This window comes from Aythya marila, assembly GCF_965140915.1.
Source record: "Aythya marila genome assembly, chromosome: Z".
Lineage (NCBI taxonomy): Eukaryota > Metazoa > Chordata > Aves > Anseriformes > Anatidae > Aythya > Aythya marila.
The window spans coordinates 28377354-28402648 of NC_139080.1; the positions used below are offsets into that span (position 1 = coordinate 28377354).

A 25295-nucleotide genomic window follows, 5' to 3' on the forward strand; every position below is an offset into this window, starting at 1 on the left:
ATAAGTAATGAAGTTAAAAAATGAGCTATTACAATTGGAAGATACGATAGTCTGATTTAAAAACAAAAACAATAAACAGAAATTTTATTTTTGAAAGAAAATCCTTTTATGTCTTAACAGTATAGTGCCACATGCAGTCAGACTTTCCGTTTTGTCCAAAAGTCTCTTCTAGGCAACTGAAGGACAACATTAGGAAGGTGCCGTGAACATTTCATGATGAAGAGTGTTCGAGCAGTGGAACAAGTTTCCCAGAGGGGTTGAAAAGTCTCTTCATCCTTGGAGAGACTCGAAACTCAGGTGTTTGGTGCCTGAGCAGCACAATCGAGCTGTGAAGGTGCCTCTACTTTGAGCAGAGTTTGAGTGAGCTGGCCTCCAGAGGACCTTCCAACCTAAATAATTATATGAATCTACAAAATGTCTACTTTTTCATAGTGGCATTAAGTCTACGTGTTGAAATTTGTCTTGTCAATACTGTTCAGTATTTGTAGGCCTTCAGCTGAAATCCTGACTGTTTTGACCTGAAAACACTTGATGACTAAATCTACATCAGATTGCAACAGAAAATGTTAATTTAGTCAGTGCTAAGACAGTGGCTGCATGACCTCAGAGTTTTTGGTGGGTCTGCAGTGGTCAGTGCTCCGTCATCCTGCTCTTGTCATTGCCTCCTTATTACTTTCAAACTATCATTTTCTCCTGCTGTGCCTACTACCAGTACTTCAGCAGTTTCAGTTGCTGTTTGCCTTCTGGTCTTGCCAACTTCCTATCCTTCCCAAGAGCCAAGAAGCCCCATCCTGGTGTTTTTACCTACCTCCTCCTACAGGCAATGAATCTCTGTTCACATAAAAGATTATAGTTGAACGTGATGTGTCTCTACTAGACTGTTAACAGCTGGTATATTTTACCCTTGTTCCTCGTGGTTGGAACTTGATGATCTTGATAGGTCTTTTCTAGCCTGAGTGATTATGTGATTCTAATGTACACAAAAAAAAAAAAAAAAAAAAAGAAAAAAAAAGTTAGCATCCTTTACCTGTGAATAACATCTTTCTATCCATAACTGTCTGCTTTTATCCAGTATGTTACACTTAAGATGAGAGAAGAAGAATCATGTTTGCATGGGACTCCTGTAAGAATTTATGAACTTAGCTGTTTAGCATTGGCGTTATTTCTGCAGCACAAGTTGGACTTCTTGTTGGGAAGCAGCTGCTGGAGATCGTCTTCTGCCTGTAAAGTGGTTTTCCTACTGGCATGACTGGACCAAGTACATATTCAGTCAGTGTTTCTCTTTGAACAGTATTTCCACGGTTTAGGATAGAAATAGGTCTGCATCTCTCCACTGCTTTGGTTTAGCTGTACTTGGGAACACTGCAAAAGAGTTTTGAGCATCTCATTATAAAAGGACATAGATAAATCTGAAAGGATAGAGGGAAGGGTGACAGAAATGATGTATGGCTTGTAGAAAAGGAGACTAAGGGTGGATATAACAGTCTATAAATATTTGAGAGGTAATAATATGGAGGAGGGGGAGGGATTATTTACAGTGCTTGAGACAGCATAACAAGGAGCAACGGCTTGAAACTAAAAAAGACAAAATTAAATTAGACAGTAGACACTTTTTCTCCTAACTAGAAGTGCAATTAGCAACAGAGTGACCTGCATAAGGACAAGGGGGTAAGTGAAGCATAATCACAAGAGGTGTTTAAGAGTGTGTTAGCCTGCGTTCTCAAGTGATTAATACGGAGGTAAACTCTGATCAATGCGCAGGTTAAACTAGATGACGGAAATCTCCTGCAGCTTTGTCATCTCCTGTGTGATTCATTGCCTATGGCCATTGTTTGACTGTGTTAAATAAATCATAATGTTACAGGGTTCTGCATCCCTGATTAGATGTTTCCAGTTAATTCTTCAGTCCTGGAACCTGCAGCTTGCTAAGCTTGCAGTTTCCCTTTTCAAGTAATATTCTTTCATTGTCTTTACAGCTTCTTGTGTATGTGCCTGTCTTTTTCTGAGCTAATGTCTGAAGTGCCACACATGCTTATTAAACGAGGCACAGACTGGTGAAGTACTGAGTTTCTGCTGTATTTGGGAAAGAAGTGAAACTAGTGGTGATTTTCAGAGTTGAGTCTGCAAAAGAAGAGGTTTTATTTTTCCTTTCGGGCTTTTTTGATCGTGTTTGAATTGCTGTGGAATTGTAAAGATAAAGAGCAGCATGAAAAGATTCTGAGAACCTCGGAAAAAATAGTTTTGTTGTTGTTTTTTTTGTGCTGGCGGGTGTCATGAGGCTTGTCCACGGCTGTCTCCACCAGAGGCAGCGTCTGGGGAGAGCTTCCTGCAGTGTGGGGGGAGCAGGGCAGGCTCAGGACCAACTGCGAGCTACCTGCTTGCTTTGGGAGGGAAGGATTGCTTGGCACCAAAGCTCCTGTAACAGCAGAGGTGAAAACATGCAGGCAGCTCAGAACACACTTCTATCCCCCTTTCTTTTTCCAGAAAAGTTTTGTTTGTTTGTTTGTTTTTTACCCAAAGAATCATGAGTAGATATTTTTTTTTTGTTAATTTTTCAAAATTTTTCATCATAGGGCTTTCTGAGCATGCAACATTTTTCTCTCTGGCTTTTCTCACACATGGCTCAGGTTTCCAAGTGTACTTCTATGCACTGGAGCTCTGTAGACCCTCAGCTCGTGGCAGCAGCTCCTGCACGCTGAATTGATTTCGGTAGCAACCGTGCAAATTGGCCGAGGACCCCGGGTGCTGTGGGTTTCTCATCCTGATGAAGGCCAGAGGTTGGTTGGAATCCCTTATTGTTCTTTGTGCCTTGGAGGTTCTCCCTCCATCATGCTGGTATTTGCATATGTGCATTCACATTTAGAGAGTTATCTGTGCCGGCTTGTGCTTTCCATTTGTCATTATGCACACCAAGATAAGGATTGAAGCAGGAGCAGTAGATGTACTGAGAATTTTCTATCTGTGGGCACATTATTATGCTATCTGCAGCTAACCTCTTGTTCCTTTCTGTGTCCTTGAAACAGTTATTATGGCTTATCTGAATGTGTGGGGCTTTCTTTCTGTTTTGAGAAAAGATATAAGTGGGGAGTGAAGGCATACTGCACGCTTCCTTAACTGAGCATTGGCGTGATTCCTTTCTTTTTTTTTTTTTTTTTTTTTTACATGCTTTCTTGTACCTTGAAGACTGCTTTCTTTTGCTTTATTTATAAACTTGCTTCCATATTAATGTTTCTGGTTCATGTCCCATTTTTAGTAGATTTGTCATTTAACGACTTGGGGACAAAAAGGCAGTTTTGAAGATTGCTTTTGTAGAAATACTTTTTCAAATGCTTCTTGTAGTTACATTTTTTTTCCCTGAACTTTCGTAAACTTTCTCCTACATTTTAGTACCTGCTGGTTTTAGACAGAGTTATGAATAATTCAGTGGGTTAAGTACAAATGTTATTACTTCAGTTCTCTGCTCTGTTTTCTTGAAGAGCTTGTTAAAAGTTATTTGAGCACAGAGCTTCTTTTCCTTTGCAATGACATTGGATGCCTATTTATTTTATTTATTTTTTTAATATCCTTTATTTTTTTATCCTTTATTTATTATTTTATCCATTTTTAATATCCTTTCTCTAGGATATAATACAATACCACTTGTACTGCTCACAGCTTAGGCCACCATTTGCTGACAGGAATGCCTATAGTTATGGCTGATGTACCATGCTATACTGTACTGCACTGGTACTGATGTTTCATAACCTTCACTGGTATAAGCCATGTTAGTTCCAGTCGCTGTGTGTTTTGTTTTGTCGTCTGTACATGAACAAAAGTCTTTAGTGGTGAATTTGCATTTGCATGGAAGCAGGTTTTGTGAGCATAAATGGTATTGAATCTATGGAGTGATCATCTACAAGAGTGATGTGTGCAGATGTGATTTTTGCTCACTGTGCTAGGCCTGACGGGTGTCTGTCATGATTCTTTGCCACTCCTGGAGATTAGCTTTTTTACTACACCGCAGAATACAGAGTGGAAAAAAAAAAAGCCAACAACACTTTTTTTTTTTCTAGTTGGTCTTTTTTAGAAACCTTTTGGGTTTCTGTCATCGTATGGCTTATAATCAAGCACAGACTCTAGCTAACTCCAACCATCATCCTACTCCCTTTATTATTTTTAGTGTAAGCCGTAATGATTTTATCCCAGTCATATTTCCTCCAAGGTCTCCTATCTCAGATGCTTGTAAAGCCTTCCCTCCCTTCTAGCGTTCTCTTTGATCTCCTGTTAATGACTTAAATCCTTTTACATTTAATCCACACTGAGTTTCTTTCTCCTCTCAATTTGCTTCTTTGGACCTGCAGGTGTCTGGGCTGTTTTTTTAATGACTGTCTAGAATTCTGATTTCTTCCCTAATTTTCTTTCTCTTTTAATTCCCTTCTTCTGTTTTCTGAAGTCATGTCTAAATTTTGCTCCTGTTGTGGACTAAAGTAATGTCTTGCATGTCTGATATGCAGTGAGTGAAATGCTTGTATCTCAAGAGGAGCAATAGCACACATACGTGCACGCATAGAAGTCATACTACCAGTAGTTATTCTGAATATTGAGCATGGTGCTTGCTTTTCATGCTGATGATTTTCTGAAGCACTAATTTTGTTGGTCCTGATTTCATTAGCTGTCATTCATGCTAATATTTCTAGATTTATAAATTGTCCTGCTGTCTCAGTTTAACAAGAACAAACATATGCTGTTTTTAGATGTTTCAGTAGCATTGAAAAGGGTTCTTTCATCTTCACAGATTCAGAACAAGATTCAAAGATTTTGAATGCTTATTTTTTATTAAAGCTTTTTTTTTTTTTTTTTTTTTTTACAAACAAAGATTTGAGTACAGTCACTATAGCTGTCTTAAAAAAAACAAAAATGCAAATTAGGAAAGATCAAGCATTGTCCCCCAGCTCTCCTAAAAAGATAGCTGCTCTGCTCTAGTCAGTGGCAGAAGATTTTGGAAGTGTAATTTGCTGCTACAGACGTCTTACTGAGGGCCTGAAGCCTGCATTAAGTGTGGAAATAAAAATTATTTTCTGTAGGTTTTATTTCTTCAGTCATATTAGGAGGATTTTTAAGTTGTGTGCTAAATGCTTGCAGCAGATCATTTTTATTAAGTGTACACTAAACGTGAACAAAATGTGCCTTCCCCAGTTCTGCTGAAATTGGTGGTATTTCAGCTCCTCTTAGCTGAAGTTAGATTGGGTTTTTGTGTGTCACCAGGAAATTTGCTATGCCAAGCTGCAATCTTCTAGCTGGGATTCCCTTCCACCCTCCCCAAATCATGTTTTCCTTTGAAAAAAATGTTGTGTATGTGGATTCTAAAACACACTAAGAATGTTAAAATTGGGAGGTTTAAAAGTTATGTTAGGAACACACACTGAATTAAAGGTGATCGGAGCCATTATGGGACAGTAATTCTATGTGTGGAAGAGAGGAGGACATGTTTAATAATTTATGGTGATCTTTGCTGTGGAGAGATAGTGACACTCTGCTTTCATTCCCAGGAGTAAGTGAAGTCAGCAGGATTGGGTAACCTGCATGCAATGTTTTCTTAAAAGGAAGAAAACTTGATGAGGATGTCTCTGATCTATTAATACAGATTTCCAATGGACTTTTAGCACAGGGGAAATTCCTAAGGCCTAGAAGTTAGCTGATCTCATACCAGTTTTAAGAAGAGTGCGGTAGGATAAGTGGCTACAAATCCATTAAACTGACATTAGTTTTCACAAAAACAATGGGATGGACCACAGTGGACTAAAATTTGTGGGAGAGGCAGAAACTCAGACATTAAAGGTTGCTTATTGAACGTGAATTAACAAAACTTTTTGTGCTAAAAAGTCCATCAAGTTAGTAACCTTCTATCATTACAGAATTGCTTGACAAAGTGAAATACCAATGCAGTCGAATTCTGTAAAGCATTTGATTTTGTATCCCTTGATACCTTGATTAAGAAACTGAATTGACAGAAGATAAATTGGGGGGTGGGGAAGCAAGGAGGGCTGGTAAGCAGCATGGAAGACAGAGCACCAGTGCAGGAGAGTGGAACATCAGTGGCTTCTGGTGGGAAATGATGGGCGAGGACAGATGTGTGATGGAAAGGAGGGTTAGCTTCTTCTGTGCCTGAAGCTGGTGAGGTGGCTGTGGGACTGGTGGGACTCCTTGCTGGTCATTAAATAGGCAGCCTATGCCAGGCCCAGGAGCTAATTACAATTGGAGTCTAGGAGAGGGGACAAGTGAGATACCTTGTTTGTGTGGCCTCTAGTTTCTTCTTATAACTATTAATGGATATAGCAATGGTCTGAACTTGCACACCTATGCTTGAGCTTGGGAGGGCTCAGGGAGGAGTCACAGGCATGATTAAAAGACCAGAAAACATTCCCTGGAGTGAGAGACAGTAGTTTACTTTGCCCTTTAGTGACCCTCTTGTTTAAGGTTTAATTAATCCCCACTGTGATTGTTCTGAACACTTTATGCCTTTGATTAAACTTGACCAGCTCAACTTAGGGTTTGCTCTGTCTTTTCACTAGATGTTTTTTGACTTTCTCAACAAAAGCAGTATGCAGATGCAGCATCTTGTGAAAAGATGGTATGTCAGAGTGCAAGCAAGACGACAACATATAACCTTAGTTCTAAAAGCTCCCAGATTTTTTTGAAGTGTGCTGTAATTTTTATCCTGTAGTGCTTCTCCCTGGCTAATGCCATTCATGGTGAGAGGCACCATCCCATTTAGGACTGGTGTAGACCTGTAGAGGTAGAACTGGAAAAGCTGACCCTTAGGCAGCATTTGCTCGAGTCGTGATTCCCAGAGTTACTCTTAGGAGGGGTAAAAAAGTGATATCCATTCCTGCAGTGTGCAGATGAGTATTCTTTTGGCAGTCGAGCAAACCTTGAGAAACAGGAGCGTTCAGCCGCTGACGTCTTCACGGATAAAGCCTAGGCCTGCAGACAGTGCTCCCATTATGCCCATGCCTCTGATAAGGCGTACCAAACCTGCGGCCGGGTACCAGACCTGCACCGAGGCGGACAGCCACTGCTTGTTTTGTCCGGGGGTGGTGGGAGGCAGGGGCTGGCAGGGGAGAAGTGTTGTGATAAGGAGGGAGAGGAGGGACCGGGAAAGCTCTGTCCCTCTGCGTGGATCTCCAAGGGGAGGCACAGGAGCATGGGAAGGGCTCAGAGTTGTTGCATCACATTTTTTAAATTAAATTTATTTATTTATTAATGTGCATTTCAGTGTTAAGAACAGCATTTTTTCTGTTGGGCAGCCGTGTTTCCCAGCTATGGTCAGAGAGGCACCGAAAGACTGGTGTGGCAATAAGCTGTTCCAGCTGTGATTTACTCTCTTGAGCCTGGAGACACAGCTGCTTTTAGCCCACACGTCTGATATGGATGATAACAGACTTTTTGACCTCTCCCTCTGGTAGATGTAGCTCAGAGCACAGCTGGGCATCCAGGTCTGTTTGGGTAGGTCACTCAGCAAAAAGGAAAAAATGGTCCCACTCTTCTTGTCCTTCTATCGACCTTGAACACTGCATGTCTTCCTTGTGCCACTCTTACAGTTTGCACCCTCCTGGTGCTTGAGCACTGTCTCAGAGCGGTCAGGCAAAGGTCTGGAAACTGCAGAGAAACACAAAGAAGAGTTTAGTCCTTAGAGCAGAGGCTCAGCTAGCTGTCTCTTAGGGTCTGAGTTCAGGGATGTTTTTGGAAGTTCCTGGTGCCTGCTTTTTCACTATACTTTTAGGGAGAAGCCTTGATAGGAAGGGCATAATTCTGCATGCCTTGTACTAAAATAATTTACATTGTGCAGTTTTAGGCCAAAGTACAGATGTGACCCTTAAGGTTTACTTTTCTTTATTGTGAAGGCAGAACAGTATTTCAGATTATTTTGTATTTAGGAAGTTTCTTTTATCATACAATTCAAAAGCCTCCAAATTATTTCTATTAAAACTCACTAAATGATAATTTCTTGAATATCTCTTTCAGATAGGGAAGTGGGTTGAGAATCTGACACATTCAATTGCCAGAGAGAGGATGAGGGACAGAGGGAGCTGGCTTGCCTGAGCTGTGTTTGTCTGTGAGGGTTGGACATCGTCCTTACAAAGAAGAGTGACAGTGCCTTGATTCACAGGGACTGTCATCAGAGGCATACTGTGATGCAAGGCTGCATCTGGTCCCTAGCTGGGAGCTCTGAGACCAGTGGAGATGAAGTCCTGGTCCTTAATGAATGTATGCCAGTATCCACAAAGAACAATGCTTTTAGATCTGGTCTTGCACCAGATTTGTCTCTAATGCTCAGGGTCCTGTACTGCATTGACAGAAACTGTGAATTAGGAAGAGAGGTTGTTTAAATCCCCTTCCACTTGCTGCACTGGCAGTAAATGGGCTTACGTGTGAAGGAATGGGGCTCAGCAGAAGCCTCCGCAGTAGCATCAGTCTTTGGGGAGAGGTATAAGAAACAAAAGGTGGCACTGAAGAGCAGCACAACTGGTGCCTTCCCTGGAGCCTGATATTCAGGTTTAGCCATTTGTTGCTGTTGTGCTCCTCAAATTCAACCAGGGAGACTCCAGCCTCTTCCTATTCTGTTCCTTCTCTTTCTTCCTAAAGAGGTTCCCCTTCCTCCCCCTCTTCTTCTTGTAACTACAGCGGGGAGTGGGGAAAAGGGAAGTTGTTAGTGTGTAATGTTTTGTATGGTATCATTATACAAGGTACATACAATAAATCACACATCACATGCTTAGACAATTTACTGCTGGCTTTTGTATGTGCTGTGACAAGTGCTCAAAAGGTCAAAAAAGCTTCCTTAACAAATTTGATAAGATAATGCAGTGAGCTGTAACAGCATAAAGTCCTGGGGGCCATAGACCAGAATAGAAGAAATAATTATGCATGGTAATGGGTAATTACAGATAATGGCCTTTTTTGGGGGTGGCAGAAAATACACAGCCCCACAGCCTTGCCTGGAATGAACATTGTCTAGCACATTAACTTTATAGCAAGCTAAAAGTTCAACACTGGAACCAGAGATAATCCGCAACTTCTAATGGAAAGAGAAGAGAAATACTCCTCTGAAAGGCAGACCGAGTGTGTGGGTTTTGTTCCTGGGGAGGCAGAGCGTCTCCGGAGAAAGTATGTAACGATGCCAGCTTTCTTTGACATCTGAAACAGCTCTGTCATGATTGTCTGGTGGGAGAAACATATTGTTCCAGCGCTTCTGATTATTATGTTGGGGAGTGATTTCACACCAGCCTCATTCAAGGCTACTGTCCGAGCTCAAAGCCAGCTATGAATTGAACTAAGGCATTGCAACACTTAATATTGCCAAGCTAGTTAATAGGACTGTAAGGATGCTTTTATGCACTACACAAGGGAAAATTATCAGATGCAAATACAAGACTCTTTTGAGGTCTGAAGGCAAGTGTTTTCTGGCTGAATAATTAATTTTTAATGTTTTAACACCATAGCTGGCTTCTGTAGCAGAGGCTGTCTTGCAGATAGATGCAAACGCTGCCATGGTGAGAACAATTGTTTTGAACTGAAAACTACAGCAAATGTAAAGTACCAAAAGCTGCAACTCTGCTCACTGGAAACACTCCCTGCCTTCCTTCTTCTTGAGTATGTGTTACTTGAGTAGTCAATTTTATTTTTCATTTTTAGCAGCATGTCTATGTAAGTGTGGAGGCTTTGCAGGGGGATAAATAAGAACTATTACCATACATGTATGAATGTACATACCTATGAACATCATAGATGTATGAAAAGAACAATGACCATGCATGTATAAAACAACTCTTGTCAATAAATGCAGGCAGTGAAATTCTTTTGATTACCATACCGTGTATACACAAACCTTTTTCTGAATCAGATGTAGACTTACCAACCATTACAGCCACATCAGTGAATTGAACTGGGCTACAGCATGCTCTCAGACATTGAAACTGGTCTGTATGTGGTCTCCTTATTTTTAAAATGATTCCTGGCATGAGTCTGCCCCAAGCTGATTAATTCTATTCCCTGGATTCTGGAGTGTGGTCCAGTAACCATTCCCAATAGGCAACATGATGCTGCCACCCTGTTTTAGAGGCAATGAAAGTTAACTAGTATGGACTTGCTTTACATTTGACCTCAGCATCAGTGACTTGCCCAAATATGTTTAAATTACTTACATCAGTGTATAACAAGATGTGTAACTAGCCCTTAACAGTACTGGTAGGAGTAGGAAATACTCCATGCTTATGTTCAGGATGAGTGAATGGAACAGACAACTTCAGTGTTTGCATTTCTTGGTTTGCATGTTTAAAAACACGTTCGCATCTTTGAGATAGAGATGATAGGAATTCCTGTAAGCTCCTTGTCATCTCTTCTCTCTCCTCCTAAAAAGTAAAAAGGGAAAGAATTATCTATATACAGGCTTCTGTGCTCATTTTGCCATGCATATCTGCAATTCGTGTAAATTGCCATAGCTTTTTTGAAGTAAATGGTCTGAGACTGACTTACATTAGCTGAGGACTGGACCACTGTTTTTCACCTTGCTCTGCTAAGTGAAGGCAGGAGCCTCTCACAGGTTATTGAATATATAAGACCCTTATGTGTAACTGACCCCGAGAACTCACCTTCCTTAAAAGAAAATCCCAGCCGTCCTGAAATGAATTACTGGTTAACTACTATTAATATGCCATAGAGCTGGAGAGTCGCCTACAACACTACAAGATCAATAACAATATTTATCATGCATCCTATCGATCTTCTATGAAAGAGTGGGTCATATTTCACACTGTGTACATAGTGCAAAAAAAGTAGCATCAGTTCTCCACAGGAATTAGTAGAAAAGAGCTTGGAAAGGCACAACGGCATGAAGCGATATTGTTGTCTCATTGCCAGAGGACTGCTCACAGAAGGAAGGCCTTGGACAGCCCTGCGTTGTAGGCTCAATGTCCCAAAAACTAAGTGAGGATTTTAACAATCCCGCATTTGTTTTACTCTTCCATTTCTGCTCCTTCAGAAAATTGTGCCTCAGAAGTTCGGGGCAAGGTTATACGTGCTGTTGTTACCCCAGAGCCCTTCCCAGCTGTTTAGTGGAGCTGGTAAAGGCAGTCAAGACGTGCGCAGGCCCTGCAGAGCTGTGTTGTTTTAAAAGGGCAGATGGAGGGGCAAGAGTGGGAGTCTGGCGGCACAGCAGCAGTTGCCTTGTTGAGAGCTTAATTCCTGTTCAAAATTGCTCCCCTTAGAGCAATGAACCTCAGGGCTGCCCCTCATGTGCAGGTGTTGTAATGCGGCAGGCTCTGAAGCAGGGGAGGACCCTCTCCTTGCCAGCAGAGCTATTCAGCTGTGTTGAATTACATTTGGAGAAAAAAAAAAAAAGAAAAAAAAACGCAACTGAAAGCTGCCTTCTTGACCTTGGTATCCTCTCCTTGCAGGCAGAAAATACAGCCAAAGACTAACAGCCCCCCTGTAGCAGGATACCTTGCTCCGTGAGCAGTCGGAGGTGAGGCCTGTGGGAAGGCTCACCATATTGCCAGGAATTACCATACCAAAGACCCTCTGAAGGAACCCCATGCCACAGAACTGCAGTTGCAGCCATTGCTTAAAGTTGATCTGCCCTATTCTGCAACTGTAGTGGTGTTTAAGGATGGTGTAGCCCAGAAATAGTGTGCTTGCTCATCAGCTGGCTTGCAGACTTTGGCTGGGTATAAGCAGCACGAATACAGCAAAAAAACTGCTTGGTTACAGTTAAGATGAAATCTTCTAGGGGCAGGTCTCTGAGTGCCTTGCTTTACTCCAAGGACAATTTGGCAGTGCTCTTTGGCTATTAATTCTGCTCCTGTCGGCAGGTAGCACTTCTCTGACAGTACCCCATGAAGATACTGGCTGGTCTGACTGGCTTTTCTTTCTGAGCCTGCATTGCTCAGAAAAAAAAAAAAAAAGTCAAGGCTTGCAGGGGAGTTACTATTCATTAGTAGTAAAGCTTTTTTCCCCTCCATGTATTTTGCAGTTGCATGTGTTCTGCACATGTAGTGTATGTAAAATGTATGCACTAGCAGTAGATGACAAGATGCAGCCAGACTGAGTGTATAAGAGCGCAGGGCTGGATTGCAGCATGGCTCTTGGCCCTGTGCATGCCAGAGTCATTGAAGAACTGCGAATTTTGGCAACCTGGTTCAAGACTGGGGGCTACTGTAGAGTAACCTCTCAGGTGCTTTGACCTGTCTGGCCTCTACCTGTCTGGCATAATTACAGTGCCTTGTATAAAATAACTGCTTTCTCCCAGGTGAAGCACAGAAAAATGCTACAGTTGCAAAAAAAAAAAAAAAGGCAGAGACATGTCACAAAGCATGATGTCAAAGCTAAACTCACTCCTGAGTACAGGAAGAAAATGTGAGTTGCGGCATATGTTTGTTTTCTCCTACTTTGTGACAGATATTGCCAGGCTGCACGCTCCTCTATTCTGTGTGTAAATATGAGAAATACTCTAAAACAGCCACCTGGCTGGGTTCTTGCTCACTTAGAGCTGAGTGGCAGAAAAAGCAGATGCAGGAGGCTCTGTTTGCTAATAAACAAGTAGCTCATTGATGTCAGCAAAATGTCAGCAGCAGCAGAATAGGGACAGGGGCACGGTATAATTTAGTGACATGAAATAATGCTATTCATGATTGCAGCTGAAGAAGTGAAACAAAACTGTATTGTCAGTGGCAATAATTGATAAAACTGATTGTTGGATCTAGTGTGCAGCTTAATACATAGTACCATGGAAAGTATTACCCTGGCTGTGAGAGGCTGGCAGAAATGCCACCGTACTCTTCTTACAGATAAGTAACTAAGGTATGGAGATACAGAGAAAGGAACAAAATGAAGAAGGCAGCACCTGCCTGACATCTCTGTTAGGGATGTTATTTTATAGGTACCTGTTGTCTGTGCTGCTTCATCTCCATACTGATAGACCTTGAGAACCCATCAGCATGCTTTAAGCCACAAAGCAGCAGCTTCTTGCAGAAGGGATCATTATGCTGCAGAAACCATGAAGAGTAGTGCAGTGCAGGATTACAGGGATGTGAGGTAGGACCCGAGCTACATGGGCTTTACAGTCATTCCCTTGTTTAATATGTAAACAATGTGGCCAGCAGGGCTAGGGAGGTGATTGTCCCTCTGTATTCGGCTCTGGTGAGGCTGCACCTCGAGTACTGTGTTCAGCTTTGGGCCCCTCACTAGCAGAAGGACATCGAGGTGCTCGAGCGAGTCCAGAGAAGGGCAAGGAAGCTGGTGAGGGGTCTGAAGAACAAGTCTTACAAAGAGCGGCTGAGGGAGCTGGGCTTGTTCATCCTGGAGAAGAGGAGGCTCAGGGGTGACCTTATCACACTCTACAGGTACCTTAAAGGAGGCTGTAGCGAGGTGGGGGTTGGTCTGTTCTCCCATGTGCCTGGTGACAGGACGAGGGGGAATGGGCTAAAGTTGTGCCAAGGGAGGTTTAGGTTGGATCTTAGGAAGAACTTCTTTACCGAAAGGGTTGTTAGACATTGGAATGGGCTGCCCAGGGAAGTGGTAGAGTCACCATTCCTGGAGGTCTTTAAAAGACGTTTAGATGTAGAGCTCAGTGATATGGTTTAGTGGAGGACTTCTTAGTGTTAGGTTAGAGATTGGACTAGGTGATCTTGGAGGTCTCTTCCAACCTAGATGATTCTGGGTGATTCTGTAAAAGTATATTCAGGATGTGGTTAGACATGGTGAAGAAGGTTGTAGCAGCTGTTTGCTGTATCTGGCTTGGCTAGGTAACTGATGGAGTGTGTCAGAGCTTGGCTGCAAAACAGTACCAAGGAGCACCTTTCTTTTTCATCTTTGGAAATATCACAGGGCACTAGTTGATACTGGAGTAAAGAAAACGGGACTTCAGACGTCCTCTGAGAAGCTCCCCTGCCTAAGGGAGAGGTGGTTGAGGTAGACCTCTGCTGAGGAAGGCTGTGGGTATGCAACTGGGTGGCTTTCAGTCCACAGGCTCTCAAGAGTGCAGGCGACAAGTCATGAATAATCCCCTCCTCCTCCTCTTTTGCCAGGGGTGTAAGAGCTTGTTCTGCTCTGTGATTCTGTAGGTAAACAATAGCTAAATTTGGGTACAGACAAGAACTGAGGGCCTTCCTGCTCAGCATGAGCATGTGGGCTGCTGGGGCACCTTGGCTGATTGCACTGTGTTCCCTACTGAAGTTTCTCTTGGCATTGTGGCTGTTTGCCTGTTCCAGAGGCATGCCTAGAAAGCATCCTCTTGCCCATAGGATGCCAAGCAGAAAGGGCGGTGAAGAAAACATTGTCATTCTGTAGTTAGAGCCTTTCTATTTCCAAGGGATTAAGAAGTATGGCACACGGTTATAATTTAAAAATAATAGAAGATTGCGTCCTTAGCTAATATAAATCATCATCAGACGAGCTTATGTTGCTTAAGGACTCAGCACACTGTCTTAACCTTTGGTGAGTTTTGTCTCTTCTTTTGCAGTCTGTAGCAAGTATAGGTATTCTCAAGCTTTGAGTAAAAACATCAGACCTCCTGATCTTCCCCCAAACATGCAGCAGTTTTTCAGCTCCCACCTCTTACTATTCATTACCATCTGTCTGGCCTTCAGGAGAAGCACTAGCTTACCAGAAGGTGAAAGGTAATGCTCTTTATGGAGCTTCCTGTTTCATAATTGCTTGTGTTTTTCTTTTCCAGAGGGACGGATGCTCATTCAGGACATCTCTTCCATCCCCAGCAGAGGGCACTTGGAGAGCACGTCTGATTTGGTCGTGGACTCCACCTACTACACCAGTTTTTACCAGCCATCCCTGTATCCTTACTATAACAACCTGTACAACTACTCCCAGTACCAAATGGCAGTGGCTGGTGAGCCTTCCTCAAGTGAGACAGGGGGTGCAATTGTAGGGCCGGCCATGAAAAACAGCCTTCGAAGCCTCCCAGCAACATACATGCCAAGCCAGTCAGGAAAACAATGGCAGGTATGATGTTACACAGGTATTAAGTGGCAGAGTGAGATGGAGGATGAGCTGTTTCTTAGGCCTGATAATGACTTCATGTGTATGGTTTAATGACGGTGCAAAACCAGAACTAGAGTACAGGATAGTATTAGAAAACAGCCAACATGAGTGGTTTTGATGTAGTACAATGAAAACAATGGTGTAGGTATAGGTAGGCCACCACAGACATGGGTGAAGGGCACCCACTTGACGTTATGTTCTGATTTACGTCGTAGTAGATCATGAGCTGTTCTCCAGAATCACGCAGCATAACATGCCAGGAGCTTCAAGCATCATTTCTGAGAGGCTTTGCTCTCCAGGAACCTGTTTGTTTTAATATATTTCAGCTTTCACATCCAAAGCAGTGAAGTGACCCATCCCATGAAGCCCAAGGGATCATGTTATTCTGCAGGGGTTGATGGCAGTCATTTGAACATGGTGTAGGGTGTTACTAAGGGTGTGTTCTGGTAATGTCCTCTTCTGGACTTGGGATTTCAGCTTGGGTAATTAAAGTCAAAGGCTGTGTCTATCAGGTTAGCAGCAGAGCTTTTTATTCCCCTTCTTGGTGTTGTGTCAGTTAAGGGATAAGTCCAAGTGAGGCATCTTACTCTAGGACTAGGATAACCATGCCCTCCAACTCACTACCAGTAGAAGACTGGAGGAAAGAGGAGACCTATCAAAGCAGGGGATTGCTGACAAAATAGGGGAAGTCTTTCCAGTGACCCTGAGTGCCGTGTTTGTCCGTGGGCTGCAGTTGTGCCTTTTCTGTCTGAAATAAAACTTGGAAGTTGCATCCTTTGAGCCTGCATATGTCTGTGTCTCTTGTCTGAGGGCACATGAAGGCAGACCTTTCCTGTAGGGCATCAGAAGAGGGCAAGGTTCCATCTCCAAAGGCTCTGCTGTGAAACCACACAACAAAGAAAGATGAAACGTCCACCAAAGCCTCCTTTCTGAAGGGAATAGTTGGTGTTTCCCTTTGCTGACAGAATTTCTCTGGCGATTCTGGCACAGGGAACAACTTTCAAAAAGCGTTTCAGCTTCTGATACTGAGAAGCTGGAGCTGAGACCATGGCCATTGCAATTAGTCTGCCAGTCCGCATCACCTTAAGTGAGGCTTTACCAGCATTAGACACCTTTTTTCATGAAAAGGTCCTTCTGAAAAGGAGGGGTCTCGTGGGGCAACAGCTGCTGGGGCCATGCATGAACCATAGACTAACAGAATGGCTCAGGTTGGAAGGGACCTTAAATATCACCTAACTCCAACCCCTCTGCCATAGACAGGGTTGCCACCCACTAGATCAGGTTGGCCAAGGCCCCATCCAGCCTGGCCTTGAACACCTCCAAGGGTGGGGCATCCACAGCTTCTCTGGGCAGCCTGTGCCAGTGCCTCACCACCTCTTCATTCTGAGTGGAGAATTTCCTCCTTATATCTAGTCTAAATCTATACTCTTTTAGTTTAAGACCATTCCCCTTTGTTCTATCAGTATCTCCCCAAACAAAGAGTCATTCTCCATCTTTTTTATAAGACCTCTTTGAGTATTGAAAGGTCACAGTGAGGTTCTCCCTGGAGCCTTCTCTTCTCCAGGCTCAATATCTCCAGCTCTCTCAGCCTTTCTTCATAGGAGAGGTGCTCCAGCCCTCTGATTATCTTTGTAGCCCTTCTTTGGATGCATTCTAACAGGTTTCATTCTAACATGTTTCTAACATGTTTCTTGTGCTGAGGGCCCCAGCCCTAGACCCAGCACTCCAGGTGGGTGGGACCTCACCAGGGCAGAGCAGAGGGGCACAATCCCCTCCCTCCACCTGCTGGCCACTCCTCTGTTGGCGCAGCCCAGCACACAGTTGGCCTTCTGGGCTGCAAGCACACACTGCTGGCTCATGTCAAGCCTTTCGTCCACCAGAGCCCCCCAGAGTCCTTCCCTTCAGGGCTGCTGTCAATGAGTTCTTCTCCCAGTTTGTACTCTGGTCTGGGATTGCCCTGATCCAGGTGCAGCACCTTGCACTTCACAGAATCACAGAATTTTCTAGGTTGGAAGAGACCTCAAGGTCATCGATTCCAACCTCTGACCTAACGCTAACAGTCCCCACTAAACCATTTCCCTAAGCTCTACATCTAAACGTCTTTTAAAGACCTCCAGGGATGGTGACTCCACCACTTCCCTGGGCAGCCTGTTCCAGTGCCTCACAACCCTTTCAGTGAAGAAGTTCTTCCTAACATCTAACCTAAAATTCCCCTGGCTCAACTTAAGCCCATTCCCCCTCATCCTGTCACCAGGCACGTGGGAGAACAGACCAACCCCCACCTCGCTACAGCCTCCCTTGAGGTACCTATAGAGAGCGATAAGGTCGCCCCTGAGCCTCCTCTTCCCCAGGCTGAACAAGCCCAGCTCCCTCAGCCGCTCCTCGTAGGACTTGTTCTCCAGGCCCCTCACCAGCTTCGTCGCCCTTCTCTGCACCCGCTCAAGCACCTCGATGTCCTTCTTGTAGCGAGGGGCCCAAAACTGAACACAGTACTCGAGGTGCGGCCTCACCAGAGCTGAGTACAGGGGGACGATCACCTCCCTAGCCCTGCTGGTCACTTGGACTTGTTGAACCTTATTAGGTTCACATGGGCCCACTTCTCCAGCCTGTTCAGGTCCCTTTGAATAGTATCTCTTCCTTCTTTGGTATCCACTGCACCACTCAGCTTGGTGTCATCTGCAAACTTGCTGAGGGTGCACTCAATCCCATTGTCTGTGTCATTGATGAAGATAACGAAAAGCACCGGTCCCAAGACAAACCCCTGAGGAACTACGCTTGTCAGCGGTCTTCACCTAGACATAGAGCCATTGACCACTACTCTCTAGGTGTGGCCATCAAACCAATTCCTTATTCCCCAGTTGGTCCACCCTTCAAATCTATATCTTTCCAATAGAGATTAGGATGTTGTGTGGGACTGTGTCAAAGGCCTTACAAGTCCAAGTAGATGACATGAGTCCCGCCTTGTTGACTGATGCAGTCATTACATCATAGAAGGCCACCAGATTGTGCCACCAGGCACAATGTACCCTTGGTGAAGCCATGCTGGCTGTCCTGGATCACCTCCTTGCCTGCATGAGCCTTGACATTGCCTCTGGGAGGATCTGTGCCATGATCTTCCCAGGCACAGGGATGAGGCTCATAGATTTGTAGTTCCCTGGGTCTTCCTTTCTAACCTTTTTAAAAATGGGAGTGATGTTTCCCTTTTTCTAGTCATTGGGACTTCACCTGACTGCCATGATTTTTCAAACATGATGGAGAGGGGCTTGGCAACTGCATCAGCCAGTTCCCTCAGGACCCTGCTGATGCATGGCATCAGGCTTTGTAGACTTGTAGTTAAGTTGTGTCAGGAGGTCCCGAACTTGCTCCTCACTTAGACTGGGAGGGACTCTGCACCCCTAGCCCCCATTTCTGTACTCTGTCCAGGGCACATGGCCCTGTTTCCATTGTTTGTGCATGTCTTTAGCCTAAGTTTGACCAGCAGATCCTTATTCAACTATACCTTCCCTGCTTGATTTATTACAGGTGGGAACAGAGAGCTCTTGCACTCCAAGGAAAATATCCTTAAACAGTTGCCAGCTCTGATCAGATCCTATGTTCCTAATCAATTGGTCTGCTTGTTCCCTTCAATATTGATCCCTACTACTGGTTGGATGGAGGAAAACTCTACCTGTGTACCAGATCCTTCAGTCAATCACCCAAAAGCCCTAAAGAATTTTAAGATCATGGCTTTGTAGCAGACTGCATTTGATGTTATGTCCTTGTCCATTTAGTAGTGTTTCATGTCCCCTTCTCAAAATGAGTACAACTGTAGGGGGAAAAGAGCTGTCTCCCTTCTTTCCACTGTGTTGAACCACACCACAAAGGTGGCTTCACCACCTTTTCAGTTAGATTAGTTGGTAGCATCTTCTGTAGTTGCTGAATTTGGTCACCAGACCAGGGGGAAAAATAGTCAAGGCAAAAGTGTGAATAGGATTTTGTGTGTGGTAATGAAACGAGGTGCCAGTGCTTTTTTAAGTTTAATTTTGGTTCATTGGGTTAACGTAGCACATCATAACAGAGTATTTCAGATTGAAAGTTACTTCTTCTGAAGCTTTTGCAGGATGTTACAGTAGGAAGAGCCTACTGTGGAGCTGATGATAGGAGACGTCACAATACAAATGAAGGTTTGCAGGGTTTGTGCTGTGAAAGTTCTGGCAGGGTTAGTCCCATGCTTCAGAATTCCTCAAAAAAATAGAAACTTCTTTGATTTTATTTTCTTGAAAAAAAATGAAAATACATTACATGTATATGTATTATGTGTATGGATAGTGCACAGTGTTTGAGGAAGAGACCCATGAAAATATGTTCTAATACGTTGAACCTAGGATTGAAAGTGGTGTCCTTTTAGTTCTGTTATCATCATCATGAAGAGATTCTTCAGTGAGAGGGTTGTTGCACACTGGAACAGGCTCCCCAGGGAAGTAGTCACTGCATCAAGCTTGTCTATGATTCTATGATTCTATGATTCTATGATCTTATACTCTAATTTGAAGCTAAAGTGTATGTGTAGGGTCCTTTGGCTCACTGTAAGACTGTTTCTTGACATCTACCTAACTTGTGACATTTATAATTAGCTTATGATCTGAGTGAGTATCCCATGTGTTTTATATATACAACTATACTTGTTTTTGTGGACACCCCTTAAAGAAATAAATGCAATTATGTATTTTCCATTTGTTTTATTCTTGTCTTGCAGAATCTGTAAATAACTTGTAGTTAAGCACCGCTCAAATTAGTGGGATACCAAAGAAGATGTGATGGGGGGGAATTGTTTTCCTTTTACCTGCAGGCTCAAAGCACTGGGTGTTTATTCTCACTTTGTGGGATGTATCACGTAGTTCCATTCATCTCTGTGTGAATTTACTGATTACTTTCACCTGAGGTTTGAATGTATCCTGGGCAAACCTTTTGGGATCTCTGAGTGCTGTTCTGATGAGAAGTCTGTGCAGAGGGCATAGAGGCAGTACTTCCTGCCTGCAGCAGAGACATCTCCCCAGCTTCTAAATGGCCTGAACCCAGAACCCGTGTCTCCTGCTCAGTAGTGTGGAGTGTGGTTCAAGGTCAGTGTACCTTAAAAGATTTTTCTTAGAGACTGATCTGCAAGGAAGGTTGTTATTGCTGGAAGAGTTACGAATCATGGGATTTGCGTGGTATTATGGCAGCATAACATTGCACAAATAATCATAAAAAGTTTTACAGTGAGAGCTAGACTAGATAATACTTGATGGCCGTGGGTGCAGTGATGCTGAGACTGTAAAACCCTTCATGGCCCTGAAGAGGTTTTGTTGTAAGGAGAATGAGCTGCTGCATATGGTTAAACGTTGATTCTGCACACAGAAGGCTACCAGCAAGGCAAGATTGTAGAAATGTGATACTTAATGGAGAAAGATGAATGAGTTTCACTGCCAAGTACAGTAAGGGGTTTCAGGAGAGTCTCAAGCACAATCCACAAAGAGAAGCCTTGCTTAGACCTTGAAGGGGTTTGCTTCCAAACTTACGTGGGCTGTTTCCTTCTAGAGAAGGAAATAGCTGTGTGTACACTGGTATTTTTGCTGGACTGCCTGTACTGACTGGGTTACTTTTTTATGTAGATGTGTTTTCTTAACCGGTCTTTCAGTAATAGTGAGTCTGCTTGTGTAGTTGGTAGTGCTATAACTGCTCTGGTTAAGGTTTTTGATTTTCTGCTGCTTTGCTAAAACAAAAGCTGTGCAATGCCTATCATAGTAGTAAGTGTGAGCCCAAAGGAGGGTTTCTGTGCTGGTACAAGCCAGCCATGTGCTCACAGGAAGGTTTTCCTGGCTCAGGCAGTGCAGACAAGAGCTCTGCTTTCTCCAGGCTCAGTTGGTGGAGTCTTGCTTGTCCTGGAACAATTGCATCCAGACAAGGAGAACTGCATGCTTACAGTAATGTAACATCTGGGTGTAGATGGGGCCTTCAGCAGCCTGGCTGTCTGCTGTTTGAGGATTTAGGGAGCAAGGGAGAAAAGCTGGGGAGGAAACGTGTGAGTGTGTGTGGGATGGGATGAGGATTAATGCATCATTGAGCCCTGGCAAATAAACTGAATCACTGAATCTTTAATGTAGATTAATGTCAGATTTCATTAGTCTTTGTTCTTCGCAGAGAGACTCATGTACTTGAGTGAATTTGCCAAGGTACATGTTTCCAAGGCACTTCTCTGTAGGTTTTATTCATCTATATATAATTTCCCCAGAAGCTGTATCCATCATGATTTGATAAGCATAATGAAGACAATAGTCTTGGCTGAGACACTTAGATTCTGATGCTTCTGCCAGCTCCGAGGCTCAGCATTGCATCTTAAGAAAATGCAGGCTTAGGTCTGAGAGGAAACGTAGCAGATGTGGTGGTTACTCTATGTCTCCTTAACTCTGCTTCTCAGGGAGCAACTGGACCCTCCCTTGAAGCTCTAATAATTGTTTGTTATGACAGGAATTTATATGCATTCAATCCAATTAACAGTTAAATGAATTCACCAGCATTAGGACGGCAAGACAGAGCACATTAATGTACAGTGGAAGCTGGTGCTGCTGGCATTGCTCTGGTGACCTGTTTAGGGACAGCAGCTGGAAAATGCTGAGGTGGCTGCAGCCTTTTTTTTTTTTTTTTTACTGCAACAAAAATAAAACTTGAATGTTAAAGTCCAGATCTAATCAGGTTTAAGTTCTCCAGGGTGGCAATGAAACTGCTGGCATGTGACCCGCAGCATAAGGATAACCATGACTCCTTCTGCGTTGGCACCCTCCCCAAAAAGCATTAAAACTTTTCTGGTTCCTATAGCTGGACCATTAGAGGGCTGTAAGATGCAGAATGTGTCCCCCACACCTGGAGGCCACTGGTGTTTACTCCAGTAATCCCAGGGATCCTTCTTTGGGCAAAGGTGAAGGTTGGCCAAGAGGCTTTGGGCAGATGTCAGAATTTCATGTAGGTTCTGTTTCATGCTGAGTTGTTTTTTTTTGTTGTTGTTGTTGTGTTGTGTTTTTTTTGTTTTGTTTTGTTTTCTTTTATTTTTGCTTAAATGCAGCTTGTCAAATCAGTATTTTCAATTCCAGAACCTGTTTTTTTCTGTTCTTTCCTTAAACCCGGGTAGAGCAAAGACATGAAATTCCTATTGGTGAGAGTCAGACTGAGAAATTCTAACTCATTTTCTAAGAAGGAAGTTATGTTTGCCATTTGGAAGTGAAATCAGTTCACACTGTTGAGTTAGAGAAATGTCTTTTAAGAATTTTGTAAAAAGTAGCAGAGATTCAAATACGGCTACTATTGCATGTGGCTGTGGTAGGGCAACTAGCAATTTGAACTTCTGAGTAAAGAATATTGCCCCTTTCAACCTTTCTGGCACAGTTTTTTTCCTCCCATAAGCCTGGCCTTCTTACAGTAGTGCGTGGACTGACTCTTCTGGTGTAAAATGTGTAAATGTACATGCGGGCACATGTGTTTAAATATATACACATTGTGCAAGTCACCCGACACAATCCCAGTTTTATGCGTAAGCAGTGTATTATATACTGTATTCATAACATACCCTTCACACTACAGATTTATGCTAAAAGTATCCTAATGTTTCTGACAGCTCATGTGTGACATGAATGTAATCCATATTTCTTGGAGGAGCTAATCTAAGCGGTTTATTTTCCGATACTGCTGATAGGGCTATATCTCTTGATGTCACAGCAGTTGAGATTCTGATGGTAACATATTGTTTATGGGTCACTGCCTTTGTCTCAAAGAATAGGTTGGAACAGAATAGCAAAGGTTAATTAAGTTTGTCTATCAAGGAGGGACAGATATAGATGTCTCTTGTATTTTCTATGCTAGAATCAAAGGAAGTCAAGACAGAGTGTCATAGTCTCTTTTTCCTTGTGCTATAAAATATGCTTACTTGGTTTTAGGAACGAAACAAAACCACCTTGAGCAGTGCAAGTGCAGCAGCAGTTGTGAGGGGTCAGCTCTCAGGCGGTAGCATTACCAGATGGGAGAGCAGTGGCCACCCTGCTTTACAGCTTGGGAAACTGAGGCACAGAGTTGTTTGGTGGCTTGCCCAAGGTCACACAGCCAGCAGGTGATGGACCAGAGGTCCTTAACATCCAAGTTTCCGCTCCAGTGTCCTGCTGTTGTATTCTTGCCTCACACTAAAAATTGACTTGTGAATTCTGTTTGCAAATAACTAAATGCAAAACCAAATTTTATGCCCCCTAAAATTGCCTTTTTTTTTTTTTTTTTTTAAGACCCAAAGAGGAGGATATGTTAAGACTCTTAACGGAGTCTCTCTGGTGTTTCAGTAATTTTGGGTTTTGTTCTAAGATAGCTGGTGGCAAGTCTTGGGTGACATGGACACACGGAAAACCTGGGCTAGATGTCTTGGCTGAGTTCAGCTAAGTGGTAGTGATGATAGTTTGATTTCTTTTGTTGCTCAGAAATGCTTTGCAGTGCTTGCCACCCAGGATTAGCTTCTGCGACCTCCCCTTACTTTTTCTTCTTGGGAATAACCCCCTCGCCAGTCAGGATCAGCTGCAGAGTGTTAAGGTGATAACGCTAAGTATAACACTGGCTTGCTCGCCAAGAGGCTGCAGCTGGCTGTTCCTGTGCATAAAAGAATTACCCATATGATGCTCTGTCTAAAATAAGTCGTCTGGGAAGGGCAGCCCATTTGCTAGTCTCCAAGGCTGGAAGGAGAAGTGAGCCACCAGGTGTGCCTGCCTTACCTCTTCTCTTTCTTAGATCTGGCCACCACCACTCCTCAGCTCTTCCTCCACCTGGAGTACATTTAAAGGCTATGCAGATGCTGCCAGGAACATGGGAGGAGCAGCAGGACGTCACTGTTGACAAAGTTTTTTTGTTTTTTGTAGGACTCCCTGGAATGATCTGAACTGACGCAGAAGCGTCCTCTTTATGCTCCTCTGGTGTTTGATACATGTTCTGTCACTGCTGGACACTGCTGTAGAGCTGCACTGGCTGTTGTGCTCAGTGGTTGACAAATCCTGCTTCCAGCTTGCCTGTGTGTGGACAAGCCATGGCTGCACCTTGGTTCCCCACAGAGGCTCTGCAAGTGGACAGGGAGAGAATTCCTATCCTGCATGGTCTTTTTATTAGGCCATGTTTATTTCTTCATGGGTTTGTAGCATCCCATTGCTGCTTGCAGTACATCCTTTAAGTGGTTACCGAGTGCACACTGTGTTGTACAACTTAGAGCAACTTGTAAATATTGAATAGGCCAGATGTGCTTCTCAGGTGATCTGTGCCTTCCACGAAAGTCTGTGAGGTACTTGGTGAATCAGTGGTTTTCAACTAAAACACCCTTCAACCTGCAGCTGGGGCAGAGCATAAGCAATGCTGGGCTAGAGGGGGTGCTCTGGAATAAGTCAGAAACTCAAGTGTGCTCTGCAAAGAGTGTGTGTCTGCTGAGGTCTGTCAGAGGGAGGGCAGTCAGCCTTTTGCACTGCAGCAGAATTGCTTCCTGTAGTCCTGGAGGTAAAGAGACAAATCCTAAGCTAGCAGTGCTGTGGAGCCAGGTGCTGTACGCAGCCACAGTCAGGTAACTCCTCCTGCTGCCAAGCTCACAAAAGGAGAGGAGAGAGTGGGAGGACGTGTCTGGGGTTGCTTGAGATGCTACTGTGGTGTCTGCTGGAAGGCAGAGTACTCAGAATTTGTGTTGTGCCCTTCTCTTCCTCCACATTTCCTCACCCAAAGCATGCCTTGTTGTTGTGGCACATAGCCAGCAGTGATGCTGACTGGCATGGCTGGTGGGACCATTCCAGCCCTTACCTATTTTGGCCTCACTGGGGGTGATGAGGAAGGCAGGAGAAGATGGCAGAGGGCTAGGCATCTCCTTCTGTGATACATGCGTTATCTGGAGCTGAGACGCTGCGGTTCCCCCAGGAGGTGACCCAGGAGGATCCCCAGCTGGGTACCTGGCTCCCACCTTCAGAGAGGTGCACTGCACTGAACAAGAAATGATCCAAATAGTCCAAGGCCTCTCCTGGACTATTTGTATCTCCCATTCTAGCTGTAGCACCCCAAAATGTGAAAGGACGCTGCAGAGCAGCAGGAGTTAATACAGAGCAAGTGCCCCTTCTCTCTGGGTAATCATCTCCTAAGCCCCCTTTTTAATGCAGCACTAAGGTCAAGAATTTTTATGACTGGTTGTTTTTTTATTGTTACTGTAAAATAGGATTGCTAAGCACTATAAAAAGGAAACCTTATGGTTC

The 25295-nt window shown here is 43.7% G+C and overlaps 1 protein-coding gene across 1 annotated transcript in view; it reads left to right on the forward strand.

The window, feature by feature from the left end:
- Nucleotides 1–25295, forward strand: part of DMRT1 (doublesex and mab-3 related transcription factor 1) — a gene marked incomplete at both ends in the record, with an annotated part of 60812 nt that overhangs the window by 7108 nt on the left and 28409 nt on the right. The window contains one exon of the mRNA XM_082782819.1: nucleotides 14711–14994. Within this exon, the coding sequence (XP_082638945.1) occupies nucleotides 14711–14994 (284 nt within the window). The remainder of the gene's footprint in view (nucleotides 1–14710; nucleotides 14995–25295) is intronic.